Raw genomic sequence first — 15,514 nt, forward strand, 5'->3', positions numbered from 1 at the left:
TGTTCACACTGCCTTTACTTTGGAAGTGTCCTGCTGCACAGTGTTACTCTGTAAGCCCAAAAACATTTCAACCATTTATACGGTGGTCACAGAACGGCTCCCGCAGATGTACACTGATTGAACCTTGTGCAGACTTCATCAATGAGACTCCCGATGGTGTTTGTAGACACGGATTTGCTGGGTCAGTGCAGCCCCTTTGCAAACGTGGGGAACAAATAAACCTGCAGGTGGTGGCGTCTGACACAAAATCAGAAACGCTGGAAGAGAATCAGTCAAGCAGCGCCTGTGGATAGAGAAGCCAGTCAATGTTTCAGGTCGAAGACCCTTCATCAAGAGGGCCCTTTACATTCAAGCTCCAGTCCCTTCTCTGGGAGCAACCTGACAAAATTAAACCTTGTTAAACTCTGCCCAGAGCAGGTAAGAGTCAGGTCACTAGTTGACCAGGTGTTGGTGAAAGGCACGAAGACACTGCAAACCTTGGCTAAACTTTTGCTAAAGTTTTAATAAGCTGAAATGTTTAGGCTCAACATTAATGGTTTGGTGAACGCTGTTGCTTCAGGAATGTTTCACAGGACATGAAAGAAAATTGTGATTAATTGTGTGTTTTTCATTTTCAGCTCAAATTGAAATCATCCCCTGCAAGATCTGTGGAGATAAATCATCAGGAATCCATTACGGTGTAATCACTTGTGAAGGCTGCAAGGTAGTCTCACCGAGGGGGGGAATCTCACCGGGGGGGGGGGGCGGGGGGCGCGGGGGGTGGTGGGAGGGGGCATGGTCTCACCAAGAAGGAGGGGGTTCTCACCAAGGTGGGGAGGGGGTGCGGTGTCTCACTGAGGGGTAGTTGGGAAGGTCACCTCTCAAATGGAACCAACCCGCCCCCCCCCGTTGAACACAACCCCCCACCTCCCCCATTGGACACAACCCCCCACCCCCCACCTCCCCTGTTGGACACCCCGTGCCCAGCCTCCCCTCCCTTTTGGACACGCCCCTCTCCGCCTTCCTTTCAGACATGACCCGGACATATTCCACCCCCCCCCCCGACACGCCCCCTCCTCCCTTGGACACTCCTAATGGGCTGAATGGCCTCCTTCTGTATCAATATGTATAAATTATAATACAAAAAGGAAGTCAATTGTTGATGCGGTAGGCAGGGAGAATGTGGTAGTTCACATCAGGTCATTCTGTGGTTGAGGCAGCTGAGTTGTTCCTGATTTCTGGAATAGTGGTGACTTGGCAATGAACCCCTAAATTATTCCTCATTCCACCATGGTGTCCCACTGGGACTGCGTTTTCGTGATTCTGCAGTGTAGGGGCAAGTTCACGCAGTTTCAACCAGTACTTCCGTTCTTGGCACCAATCCTTTGGGATCTCCCAAAGACCAAACAAGTCTGATTCAATAACATCCACATGAGCAGATTTGAAGTGGAAGTCGGGCTTTGAGATCTGAAGCAGAAATGTTGGACAATTTGTTAATATAAAATTGTGTATAGTTATAACAGACTAGGGTCAATTGGAGAGAAAGGCAACATCAATTACATGGTGTGGAGTCCATGAACCGCCTAGAGCACAGAAGGTAGTTTCTCACACTGGTGACTACTGGTGTACCACAGGGGTCGGTGCTGGGACCTTTGTTGTTCATTATTTATGTAAACGATTTGGATGTGAATGTACAAGGCCTGGTTAGTAAGTTTGCAGATGACACTACAATAGGTGGTATAGTGGACAGTGAAAAGGGTTATCAAAAATTACAGGGGGATCTTGATCTGCTGGGTAAGTGGCAAGTCAGGGATAATAAATCTGATTCTGAAGATTGGCAAATGGCTTTCAATGCAGAAAAGTGCGAAGAGTTACATTTTAGAAAGTCAAACCAGGGATAGTGAATGAACAGGCCCTGGGGAGTGTTGTGGAACAGAGGGACCTGGGTGCGCAAGTACATAGTTCACTGAAAGCAGTGCCACAGGTAGACAGGGTGGTGAAGAAGGCATTTGGTACGCTGGCCTTCATCAGTCAGGGCACTGAGTACAGGAGTTGGGAAGTTACGGTGCAGTTGTACAAGATGTTGGTGAGACCGGACTTGGAGTATTGTGTACGGTTTTGGTCACCCTCCTATAGGAAAGACATCATTAACAAGAGAAGATTTACAAGGATGCTACCAGGACTCGAGGGCCAGAGTTGTAGGGAGAGGTTGGACAGGTTAGAATCTTATTCCTTGGAATGTAGATTAGAGGTGTATAAAATCATGAGGGGTATAGATAGGGTGAATGGTCTTCCCAGGGAAGGGGAACTAAAAACTAGAGGGCATGGATTTAAGAGATTAAAGACTTGAAAGGGACATGCAGGGCAATTCCTTCACACGGAGTGGTAGTGGGTATATGGAATGAGCTGCCAGAGAAAGTGGTTGAGAAAGGTACAAGAAAAACATTTAGAAGACATTTGGATAAGTACATGGATAAGAGGGGTTTAGGGGGATATGGGCCAAATGCAGGCAACTGGGACCGGCTCTGTGGGCAGCATGGACGAGTTGGGCCAAAGGGCCTCTATCGGTGCTGTGTTACTCTATTACTCTCTGACTCTGTGTACCCACCTTCCAACTTTATTGCCGTTTCCTTGCCTCTCCCTGTGACCTCCTTGTAGCCTTGCCTAAGGTCTCTCCTCGTGCTTCTTTGGGATAACCGGTGGGGATACACTGCCACACATAAAATGTACAAGGTTCTTGGCAGTGTTTGCCAGGGTAGATACGGTGAGGATCTTTCCCTTGGCTACGGGGTCTATAACCAGACGTCACAGTCTGAGGAGAAGGGATTGGCCGTACAATACTGAGATGAGAAGAGATGTCTTCAACCTGAGGGCGGTGCATCTTTGGGATTCTCTACCCTGGAGGTTGTGGGAGCTCGGTCACTGAGTTCATCCAAAACGGGAGATTTCCGGATATTGGAGGAATCGAGGGGTGTGGGGAAGTGGTGCTGAGGTGGAAGGTCAGCCACGATATCATTGAATGCGTGAGACACTGGACCTTATCCTGTTTCCTGTATGGGTGTGGATATAGGACTTTCCGTCCTATAGAGGGCTTGGCTTATGTTGTAGACAGTGATATTTATGTGGGCTACACAACATCATTTTATTGGTGAACCAGTGGTTCAACGTGAATGACTAATTACCGTGTCGATTCCGAAGATAGGGATTTAGCCTGGATGTGCTTGGGATGTGGATTGCTTATCTGGAGACCATGCCTGCAAATTGCACATGTTGGGGGATGGCCAGGGATACTCGTGCCCAGACAGCCGCCCTCCCCAGGGGCAGCCGGAGCAAGGGTCCAGTAGGTGGAGCTCGGAGACTGGAACGGCTGTGGGTGTGTGTTCCCCACCCCTGATCGGGTCGCCCTCAGGCTCCCCAAGTCACAGCCATCTCCTGGCGGACCTGGTAACCCTGCACCAGCTGAGCTCAGTTTAGCCACACTGGGGATTCATTGGCCTCAGACACAGAGGAGGGTCTTGCCTCTCCCCATCTCAGTAGGGCCAATGAGCTCCAGGATACGTCCCACCCCACACATAGCTAGGCCGCCGCTGCTGTTGATGAGAACCGCAGATGCCAGAAATCTGAAACAAAACCCAGAAGTGCTGGGAAAACATCTCAGGCAGCATCAGTGGAAAGAGAAACAGTTAACGTTTCAAGTCTGAGACTGGGAAAGAACGGAACGAGTTAGGTCGCAGAGAAAGTGGGGGAGGGGGGGTGGGAGGAATAAAGAAAACTTTAGTGCTTTTAGTGATGTTGGCTCAGGGATAAGAAGTGTCTGTGCCACTGGGTGACCATCCCGTGCCCCTTCCAATTGAGCCACTGCTTTTTTGTGTCGTCTGAGAGGGCAGATAAAGTGGTGCTCAGCCAAAGGTGGCGCCTCCAGTGTTGTGGCTCAGGTACTGCGCTGGAGTGGTCTCTCTGGTCTCCTGAACCTTCCGGCAGAGGTGCGAGTGTCACCTACTGTGCTTGGCTGGTTAAGTAATTGTAAAGTCAATTTCCAATAAATACTGGGACAGTGCTTGGCATTATGTTCACCTCGGTGACACAGTTACCAGGCACACAGACCAGGGCGCTGGGAGGACAGACGTCAACTCTTGTCAGCTCTTGAGATCTTTTGGTCCAGGGAGAGGTATTGGTATTGGTTTATTATTGTCACTTGTACCGAGGTACAGAGAAAAACTTGTCTTGCATACTGATCGCACAGGTCAGTTCATTACACAGTGCATTGTAGTACAGAGTGCATGATGTAGCACAGGTAAAAACAATAACAGTGCAGAGTAAAGTGTCACAGCTACAGAGAAAGTGCAGTGCAGCTAGTCAATAAGGTGCAAGATCACAACAAGGTAGATCGTGAGGTCATAGTCCATCTCATTGTACAAGGTAACCATTCAATAGTCTTAACACAGTGGGGTAGAAGCTGTCCTTAAGTCTGGTGGTACGTGCCCTCAGGCTCCTGTATCTTCTACCTGATGGAAGAGGAGAGGAGAGAAGAGAGAATGTCCCGGGTGGGTGGCATCTTTGATTATGCTGGCTGCTTCACCAAGACAATGAGAGGCAAAGACAGAGTCCAAGGAGGGGAGGCTGGTGTCCGTGACATGCTGGGCTGTGTCCACAACGCTCTGCAGTTTCTTGTGGTCCTGGGCAGAGCAGTTGCCGTACCAAGCCATGATGCATCCAGATAGGATGCTTTTTACGGCGCATTGATAAAAGTTGATGAGTGCCAAAGGGGACAAACCGAATTTCTTTAGCCTCCTGAGGAAGTAGAGGCACTGTTGAGCTTTCCTGGCCGTGGCATCTACATGATTTGACCAGGACAGGCTGTTGGTGATGTTCACTCCCAGGAACTTGAAGCTCTCAACCCTCTCGACCTCAGCACCTTTGATGTAGACAGGTGCATGTACACCGCCCCCTTTCCTAAAGTCAATGACCAGCTCTTTTGTGTTGCTGACATTGAGGGAAAGGTTGTTGTCATTAGTTGTCATGGCAACTAAATGGAAATGGAATCAAAGGCCACAGGCCCTTCAGCCCACTATGTCTATGCTGACCATCAAGTACCCATCTAGATTAATCCTATCGTCCAGCACTTGGTCCACTGCCTTCTACGCCTTGGTGATTCAAGTGCTCATCTAGGTACTCCTTCAAAGTTGTGAGTATACCAGCCCTCACCAACTCTGGCAGTGCGGTCCAGATTCCAACCATCTTTGGAGTGGAAAAAGTTCTCCCTCAGATCCCCTCTAAACCGCTTGTCCTGAACCCGTACTATCTACCCTGTCTGTGGGCTCATTTGACACAGCTGTGAGAATGTTTGTAACGATGGGGAGGGCTGATTTACGGTTCCCGTCTCCCCGTTGTTCTCTGCAAACACACATGTTCTGGATGTATCTTGGCAGCTGTCAGCTGCTATTCTCCTAATTAAACAGCAAGTATCTCACTGATTAAAACATATGGGCCTGTTGTGGCAGGACCTCATGATGATTAGGTGTTAGTGTCAATTCATTTAGCTAATATCATTAGTCTACCAAACAATGTCAACTTTTAACCCTCCCTTTTTCAGACAGGGAGCAGTGAATGTGCTTGAACTGGTGGCCCACGTGGTCAAAGCCCAGCCCTCCACATGTGTTCATGTGTACCGACACCTGGGGCAGGCTGGAGAGAGTGGTGCAGCTTAATTGAGCCACTGCCTCACAGCTCCAGTGAGCCAGGTTCAATCCCAACCTCTGGTGCTGTCTGTGGGGAGTTAACACCTTGTCCTTGTGACAGCCTGGGATTCCCCCTGGGTGCTCCGGTTTTCTTCCACATCCCAAAAACACACAGGTTGGTGGGTTAATTGGCCACTGTAAATGTAGGTGAGTGCTAGAAACTGGGGAGAATAAAATGGGATTAGTGTAAATGTGTTCTTGATTGTCGGTGGAGACTCGGTGAGCTGAAGGACCCGTTTCAATGCTGTGTGACTCAATGTTTCTATGAAGTTCTCCGAGTGTGAGGGTATCACTGTGGGAACACCAGAGTGAGAGGCAGGAGCATGAGGTGGTTGCCAATTAATCCAGGGAGAATGCAGGAGAACTTGCTTCCCCCAGAGAGAGGGAAGACAGAACTCCCAGAGGGATTGAAGATCCAGAGGTATGTAAGGGGAAGCTGAGTAAACCAACAATGACAGGGCAGAGGGAAACAGCAGAGAGGTGCGATCTGGCAGGAGGGATCTTGTATGGGGTGCAGCGACTGCTGGGAGCACAGTCCTGGTATACACAGGACAGTCACACGGGACACGTGTGTTATGGGTACCAGGAGGTCAGGCTTCCATTCCTCCAGAGAACTGGGACAGAGGGTGGGGGTGGAGTGAGAGGGGGCACGGTCAGGAGACAGGGCTGAACATAGAGCAGAGACACAAGAGAGTGCAGATGCTGGAATCTGGAGCAACACACAGCTGGTTGAGACCCCAGCGGGTTGAGCAACGTCTGTTGGGGGGGAAGGGATTGTCGATGTTTCAGGCCTGATGCAGGGTTTCGACCCAAAATGTTGATAATTCCTTCCCTCCCACAGATGCTGCTCAACCGGCTGAGTTCCTCCAGCAGACTGTATGTTGTATGTGACTGGGTCAGGGGTCCGTGCTTGCAGCCAAGCAATAGAGTGGGAGTGTGTAGACAGAAGCAGAGAGTCAAGGGGTTTGAGGTCCTGCCTCTCGATGAGTCAGAGGGAAGCTGTGTGACCCCAGGGTCAAAGAGCAGGGACAGGGTGAAGGAGTCAGGATCATGGTGATGGCTTCAGATGGGTCACTGTGAAGGAGTCAGTGGGTCAGAGTGAATGACCCTGAGGTCGGTGTGGTGGGGTCGACAGGTCAGAGTGAATGATTCAGGGATGATGAGCTCTGTCACTGTGCAGGTGTCAGGGTCAGAGTGAAGAGGTCAGTGCGACAGATGGAATGGAGTCAGACCATGAAGGAGTATCGGGTCAGAGGTGAGAGTGGAGGAGTTGGGATCAGAGGGTCATTGTGTACAAGTTGGGGGTCAGTAGGTTGGAGGGAAGGGGTTAGCGGGGCAGGGCGATGGGATCGGTGTGATGGACTGTGGGTCAGAGTGATGAGGTCAGGCGAGAGTGAGTACTTTGTGCTTGTGATGCTGCTGTAAATCTTTCATTGCACCTGTGCATACATGTACTTGTGCATGTGACAATAAACTCGACCTTGACTTTGATTCAGAGGTGAAGTGTTGAAGTCAGAGAATGACTGTGAACAAGGCAAGGGATCAGGGGAGGGGTCGCTGGGTCAGAGTGAAGGTCAGAGAAGGGGTTGGGGGTCGGAGTGAAGAACTAGCCTAGGGATCTGTACGAAGCAGGTTGGATGTTCACTGGGGAGGGGTCACGGGGGCAGCAGGACAGAGAGCAGCTCTCAGAGGATCACTGATGACAAAAATAACATGGATGCTGGAAATCTGAAATAAAAACAGAAAATGCTGGAAACACTCAGCAGGTCAGGCAGCGTCTGTGTGGAGAGATTTAACGTTTCAGGTCTGAGACCCTTCATCGGGCATCGGAGTGATGCAGTCAGTGGGTGAGCGTTTAAAAACTTGGTGGGTTAGGGCATCAGATTGGTGGGTTCAAGAGGTCAGAATGAAGGGTCACCAGGTCAAAGTGAAGCAGGTCAGTGGGTCAGAGTGGTCTGCTGGGGTCAGAGTGAACAGGCCAATGTGTCCAAGGAATTTGTGGAATTGAGTTAAAAGTAAATATATAAAATCCTGGATATCATTGATACTCAGTGTGAGTGATATGGAATAGCTTTCCTTGATGTTGGGACTAGCTGGGTGGGCACCGTGGTCAGCATGGACTGGTTGGGCCGAAGGGCCTGTATCTGTGCTGTATTGACTCTGACAAGTCAAGAACTAATGTAGAATGTAAGTTGTTGATGTGTTTGGAGAGTTGATCCGCAATGAGTACAGGACGGCCTTTCCCAATCTGCTCCCACCAGGTACTGCACTGAGCCCTGGTTTTCCGGTGAGGCCACTGTGGTTGGTCCACGTGTGACCCGTCTAATGATGATCTCTTGTTTGCTTCAAACAAAGGGGTTCTTCCGGAGGAGCCAGCAGAGCAATGCCACCTACTCGTGCCCGCGGCAGAAGAACTGCCTGATTGACCGAACGAGCCGGAATCGGTGCCAGCACTGTCGGTTACAGAAGTGTCTGACGGTGGGAATGTCTCGCGATGGTAAGCTGCAAATCCCAGTGATGTGACGGCCCTTCGCATCCTGATCCCTCACGGATCACCCGCTCCCAGGGGCACCACATGTAATGGTGAGAGGCAATGTTAAAGTGGAAGTTGAGCCCCAGGCTTTGTGCTTCATTCACACTGTCCTGCCTTGTTCTCTTAAAGAGAGTGAAACACTATTTTAAAAAAAGAAACATGTCTCTTTGTGTGTAGGGTAAGGCTTGTCTCAAAGACTCTGCAGTTCACAAGTTCAGGGAGATGGGTGGGTGAAGGTTGGGAGTTGTCTCAAACACACATTCCCGGTGGCTGAGGTTTATGAAAGGAGTTCTTAAAAACACTTCTTAAAAAATCTTAACAGTAGTGCTGCTGAAACACAGCTCCGTGCAGCAATTTTCTTGACAATCCAGAATTGTAAAGTATCACCACGGTTCAGCATTTGTGATTATTCTCATGCAGAGTATTTAGGAATAATCAATATTTTGATGTTACACTACAGAGTAAATTAACTTTGCGCTGATGTACAAATTGTGGACCACTCTCAATGATGCAGGGGGTGTCTGGTTAATGTGTTTGCTGTTGAGAATGTGCTTGGCAAGCTGTTTGTGAGTGTTGTAGTTGACAATCCGCTTGAAAGGTCAGTTTATGCCCTTACTGATCTGACAGCTCCACGGGGACCCGGGGATATTCCACTCTCAGAGGCAGTGTGGAAGTTGGAAAGTTATTTCAATCCATTGCCATTTGAAATAGCAGATGTTACAAATTCGGAATAGAGAATTGAAGAGCAGCAGAATCTATAGTGTTATATTGAAAGATTTATCCCGTCTAGCCCCTTTGGAATGGAATCACCTCTCATTCTTCTAAACCCAAGTGAGCAAAGACGCAATCTGCTTAATCTCTCTCAAAGGGCACATCCTCCATCCTGGGAATCAACATGGTGAACCCTTGTTACAGTCCATCTACCACAAGTATATTCTTCCTCAGAGGGACCAGGCCTGTGTCATTGGGTCCATGCCGGCTCACAGAGGAACAATCCCATTCCCCCTCTCCCTCTCTCCCTGTGCTGCTGCAACTTTTCCCATTTCACACATGATCTTCATCTCCCCTTTGATTCTTTTTCTCTGCCATCATCTTCCACCAGGTGCAGTTTGCAATCACCATTATGTCTCTGGAACATGAGAGGAAAGCAGATCACCCGGGGGAAATCCATACAGTCACAGGGAGGATGTGCAAACTCCACACAGACAGCACTGGAGGTCAGGATTGAACCAGGGTTTCCTGGGTAGCAAGGCAGCAGACCCACTAGATGCTTTGTGCCGACATCTCTTGGAGCAAGATGTCTCTCATGTTGTGCTCAAACTTTGGTGAATTCTTAAACCATGTATAGATAGGATGAATGCGCTCAGTCTTCTTCCCAGGGTCAGGGAATCAAGAACTGGAGGGCATAGGCTTAAGGTGAGAGGGGAGAGATTTAATAGAAACTTGAGGGGCAACTTTTTTTTACACAATGGGTAGTATACGTGTGGAACGAGCTGCCAGAGGAAGTGGTTGAGGCAGGTACAACAACTTTTAAAAGACCATTGGACAGGTACATGGATTGGAAATGTTGAGAAGGTTACAGGCCAAACACTGGCAAATGCGACTAGCTTGGATGGGGCATCTTGGTTGGCATGGACCAGCTGGGCTAGTCTGCGACTCCATTTGAGAATAGTGGGGAAAAGCACCTGCACATGTCTGCAAACCAATGCCTTCTGAATGGTGTGCTCTGTTAGCAAGGATAGGTTCTTTGGGCTGAATGGCCTCCTGCTGTGCCATAAGGAAATACAATGATGAACCTTTCCCATCAACCTGAGTGGAAGATGGGACCTCCATTAACATCACATATACAAGAGGGTACTTTCTACAGTGCAGCACTCTCTGCCGACTGCATTGGACGTATGTGCTTAAGTAGCCAGGGTGAAGGGCAAATTGTGGGGTTTCCCCAGGTCCTCTTTGTGGATTTTGATGCCTTTGTTTAGAATTAAAATGCAGAGATTTGAATTCATGCGAAACTTAAATGAAATTCATTCCCCAGCTGTCAGTCAACATAAGAACTTTAAAACTTTGAGGGTAATGTCAGATGAGAAGTGTATTTACAACTTGTCAGAGTGTTACAGAGGGATTTTGTGTGAAGTCCATGCTTTTGGAAGACTTCAGTACAGCAGAGACTTCATAATAAAAACTGAAAATGCAGGTCAATGGAAAGAGAAATTGAGTTAATGTTTAAGACCCAAAACATTACCTCTGTTTCTCTCTCCACAGATGCTGCCTGACCTGCTGAGTGTTTTCAGCAGCTTCAGTTTTTATTTCAGATTTCCAGCATCTGCAGTCTTCTTCAGATTTTCACAGACTTCATGAAGCAGAAGAGAGCATGTCTGATACAGAGGTGCATGTTCCTCGTCACATCTGATAAATAGGTGTGTGTTCCTTGTCACGCCTGATAGGTGCGTGTTCTTCCTTGCAGCTGTCAAGTTTGGTCGGATGTCCAAGAAGCAGAGGGACAGTCTGTATGCCGAGGTGCAGAAGCATCGCCTGCAGCAACAGCAGAGGGACCACGCGCAGCCGCCTGGTGAGGCAGAGCCCCTGACCCCACCTTACAGCAGCCTGGCAGAACTGAACAATGACCTCAGCAACTTGTACATGGACGGGCAGGCGGCAGAAGTGGGCAAGGCAGACTCAGCCATGAACAACCTCTACCTGGACATTCAGCCATCTCCCGACCAGTCTGGTCTGGACATCAATGGCATTAAACAGGAACCAATTTGTGAATATGTAACGGCCCCGGACTTCTTCCCCTACTGCTCCTTCACGGATGGTGAAACGTCTCCGACTGCCTCGATGGCAGAGCTAGGTAAGGCGGTCACGCAGAGAGGCGGAGTGTGTGTCTGCAGGGGAACTGGGGAATGGTGCATTTGTCGAAGTGGGTTGTGGTGCACGGGAGTGTGGGGAAGTGGGCTCCTGACCTCCACAGTCCCTTGTGTTCGAGCAGCTAGTCTCCGAAGCCCAGGGGAGACGCTCCTTGTGAGGGTGGCGTTGCCTGCTGTGATCTAAGACCAATGGGTGAGCTTGTCTGGACCTTCATCTGCTGTACTCCCCGTGTTTAAGCACTCCACACGGCTGTTAGAAACAGGAGCACTCATCTGACCTTGACCTTGCTTCCACTTTCCTACCTGTTGCCCAGAACCCTTCACTCCTGATAGACCAGAAACCTCTCTTGGCCTTGAACGTAACACAACATAAGATAGGTCAGAAATAGACCTGGGAGTAGGCCATTCAGCCCCTCCCACCTGCGCCACCATTCAATGTGATCATGGCTGATCTTTTACCTCAGTGCCACTTCCCTGCACTAACCCCGTATCTTTTGATTCCCTGAAGATCTAAAACCTTTCCATTCCTAGCTTGAACACGGTGACTGACCCTCCGCAGACTCTTGAGTAGAGAATTTCAAAGATTCATCAGTCTCTGGCTGAAAAAAATTATTCTCATCTTCACCCTGAATGGCTGATGGTTTATACTGAAACCGTGACCCTGGTTATAGATTGGTGGAGCACGGAAACAGGCCCTTCGGCCCAACTCATCCATGCCGACCAAGATGCCTATCTAAACTAATCCCATTTGCCTGCGTTTGGTCCATATCCTTTCAAACCTTTCCTGTCCATGTACCTGTCTGAATGTTTTTTAAACGTTATAATTGTACCTGCCTCGACCACCTCCTCTGGCAGCTCCTTCCACATACCCACCATCCTCTGGGTGAAAAGCTTGCTCCTCAGGTCCCCTTTAAATCTTTCCCCTCTCACCTTAAACCTATGCCCTCTAGTTTTAGACTCCTCTATCCAGGGCGAGAAAGATTGTGACCTTCCACCCTAACTACACCTCTCATAATTTTATAAACCTCCATAAAGTCACCCCAAGTCCCCTTCGCTCCAGGGAAAACAGCCCCAGCATCTCTGGTCTTTCCTTATAACTCAAGCCCGCCAGTCCCGGCACCATTCTTTTGAATTTTTTCTGCACCCTCTCTATCTCAATCACATCCTTCCCATTCTGTGGCGACCAGAACTGGACACAATACTGCAAGTGTGGTCCAACCAACATCCTGTACAGCTGCAGCTTGACGTCCATGTCGTACTCAATGCCCCGACCAATGAACGCCAACATGCCAAATGCCTTCTTCACCGCCTTGCCTACTTATGTCTTCACTTTCAGGGGACTATGTACTTGTACCCCTGGGTCTCTCTGTTCCCCAGGGCCCTGCCATTCACTGTGTGTGCCCTGGCCTCCCAAAATGCATCACCTCGCAGTTGTCTGAGTTAACTCGACCTGCTATTCCCAGTTGATCCAGATCCTGCTGTAACTTTCTTGTTCTTCTATCCTGTTCTTCACTGTCCCCCACACCACCAGTTTTAGTGTTATCTCATCCAATTTGTTAATCTGTGTGACAAGCAACAGGGGAAAGTTCAAAGGAGATGTGCGGGGCAAGTTTTTTTACGAAGAGAGTGGTGGGTGCTTGGAACGGGCTGCCAGGGGTGGTGGTGGAGGCAGATACGATGGAGGTGTTTAAGAGGCTCTTACACAGGCACATGGTGCTGCTCGACCCACTGAGTTCCTCCAACAGTTTGTTGCTCTTCATTCCTGGGACGGACGGTTTGTTGTATAAGGAGATGTTATGCAAACTGTGCCCAGGCTGTCTGGAGTTTAGAAGAATGAGAAGCGATTTCATTGAAATGTACCCATTTGTCATGGGGTTAGACCAGGTGGATGTTTCCCCTGGCATCGGCACTCAATGGGGAGGTGACCAGGTTGGCGAGGAGATGATCGGTGGTAGGGGAGTGTGGTCAGTGCCTGGGATTGGAGGGGCAGGGGAAGTCTGGTGGGTTGGCTGAGGGAGTTGGGACCTGCAGTGCCAGGGCGGAGACCATTGGGAACAGAGTGGGAGGGGCGAAAGGACAGAGAGGGCTCCCACTGCAGCGTGACAGGTCGCTGACCTCATTCTCCCAGGACTGCCCAAATATGGTCGCTCCCAGGACCCAGCCTCGCTGCCGAGGCCCTGATGAGGTCTCCGAGCACCGGACCTGACCTCCTGGATCTGGGCCTGGTCCATCCCAGAATATCCTCATCCAGGGAAATACAGAGCGCTCGGCCACAAGTTCTGCCACAGATCCAGCGGGCGCACACAGGACCCTGGCTCACCATTGCTGGGGCCACCAGCACACGAGGGTACTCAGGTCTCCAGGCATGGCCTCTGGGAGAGCAGGAGACCCTATCTGGGGCACTCACTCGCTGGGTGTGGAGAGCATCAGTACCAGCAAGGTGCTTTATCCCCAGTTAGTGATGGGGTCATAGAGAGAAAGACAGCACAGAACCAGGCCATTCAACCCACCGAGTCCGCACTGACCATCAACCACCCAGGTACACTAATCCTACATTAATCCCACTTTTTATTCTCCCCACATTTCCATCAACTCCCCCCAGATTCTACCATTCACCCACACACTAGGGGAGTTTACAGCGACCGAGTTAAACTGCCAACCTCCGCTTCTTTGGGGTGTGGGAGGAAACTGGAACATCCTGGGCTCACAGAGGGAACAGGCAAACTCCACACACACGGTGCCCAAGGTCAGGATCGAAACCGGGTCTCCGGCGCTGTGAGGCAGCGGCTTTGCCCACTGAGACGCTGTGCCTCCCTGGGTTGGATGAGACTCCTGTACTTGCATGGAACTCCTCGCCTCATTGGTTTAAGGAGAAGGCTGGCATTGTTCAGCAGGTCAGGCAGCGCTGTGGGGAGAGAAACATTCACCCATCAGGTCAGTCATTTGTTTGGCGTTCTGTGACCATTGGCCTGATTGTCTGCTGTGTCTTCAGTAGCTCACTTTTCTCCTCTAGAGCACCTTGCACAGAACATTGCCAAGTCCCACATTGAGACCTGCCAATACCTCCAGGAGGAACTGCAGCAACTGATGTGGCAAACGTACGTCCGGGAGGAGCTGGAGATTTACCTGAACAAGGTAAGGCCAGCCGTGAGTGACTCTGGAACAAGCTTCATTTTCTTCAGTCCTGGACGTTAACACAGTGGTCTTCTCACCCAGCCCAGGGAGGTGATGTGGCAGCTGTGTGCGATCAAAATCACCGAAGCAATTCAGTACGTGGTGGAGTTTGCCAAACGCATTGATGGATTCATGGAACTGTGTCAAAATGATCAGATCGTACTTCTGAAAGCAGGTACCCAGTTTTCACAGCTGGTGCTCCTTCCTTGAGAGTGGTGTGGGAGTGACCTGAGGGGGGAGAGAGGGAGGAGGAGGAGGGGCAGAAGAAAGGATGGGAGCGAGAGCTGGGAGTAAGGGCTTTAAGACAGTGAAAGGACTTCATGGTGTATTCACTTGGGTGACACTATAACCAAAGATGTTCGCATTGATCACTAATAAATCCAGTAAAGCAGGAGAATCCAGAGATTGGTGAGAATGTGGAATCTTTCCCATAGAGTGGCCCAAAGGAAAAGTCTGGATGAATTTAGAGGGAGCAGGTTATGTGCAAGAGGGAATAATGAATAGGTAGACCTTGCTGGGGTTAAATGGAGGGGGTTTATCAACCAGTGTGTGGGTTCGCCTGCTTTTTGCTGTAGGTTCTGTAAGGATGCCAACTGTGGACGGGGAAACTTCCTTGACTCTGTTACTGGCTGTGGGAGGCATTGACAAGGAAAGGCCCCGTGCTGATTCCCTCTCCTAGTTTCTATCCCCTGCTTCTCTCCCCCTCCCTTCCCCCTCTCTCCCTTCCCTCTCTCTCCCCCTCCCTTCCCTCTCTCTCCTCCCTTCCACCTCTCTCCCCCTCCCTGCCTCTCTCTCTCCTAACTCTCTCCCTCTCCCCCTTCCCTCCTCCCTCTCCCCCTTCCCTCCTCCCTCTCCGCCTCCCCTCTCTCCCCCTCCCCGCCTCCGCCTCCACCCTCCATCATTGCTTGGACATGCTGGGGACAGTGTGCAGCCGAGTGAAGTTCATGGATCAATTGCTGTCCTGTCCCCACTTGCGGTCACGATCCTCGTTTTGGGAAATCGGGCATCACGTGGCTCCAGTCGTAACCATGCAGCGTGGAAACAGGCCGTCCGGCCTGCCACGTCTACGCCCAGCAGTAGCACCCATCCCATCTCCCACCAGCTGGCCCATTCCCTTCTCTGCCTGGGCCATTCAAATGCTCGTCTGGACATTTCTTAAATGCTGTCAGTGACCCTGCTTCCACCACTCTCTCCGGCAGTGTGTTCCAGGTTCTCACCGCTCC

General features: G+C 50.2%; 1 protein-coding gene across 2 annotated transcripts in view; it reads left to right on the plus strand.

The window, feature by feature from the left end:
- The window catches only part of LOC127585189 (nuclear receptor ROR-alpha A-like), a 91,999-nt gene that overhangs the window by 61,498 nt on the left and 14,987 nt on the right, over window positions 1-15,514 (plus strand). For both annotated transcript variants that reach the window (XM_052042421.1, XM_052042420.1), the window contains 5 exons: window positions 618-703; window positions 8,073-8,214; window positions 10,715-11,101; window positions 14,131-14,252; window positions 14,334-14,466. In XM_052042421.1, coding sequence (XP_051898381.1) covers window positions 618-703; window positions 8,073-8,214; window positions 10,715-11,101; window positions 14,131-14,252; window positions 14,334-14,466 — 870 coding nt within the window. The remainder of the gene's footprint in view (window positions 1-617; window positions 704-8,072; window positions 8,215-10,714; window positions 11,102-14,130; window positions 14,253-14,333; window positions 14,467-15,514) is intronic.

Source organism: Pristis pectinata, chromosome 32 (assembly GCF_009764475.1).
Source record: "Pristis pectinata isolate sPriPec2 chromosome 32, sPriPec2.1.pri, whole genome shotgun sequence".
In the NCBI taxonomy this organism is placed as follows: Eukaryota; Metazoa; Chordata; class Chondrichthyes; order Rhinopristiformes; family Pristidae; genus Pristis; species Pristis pectinata.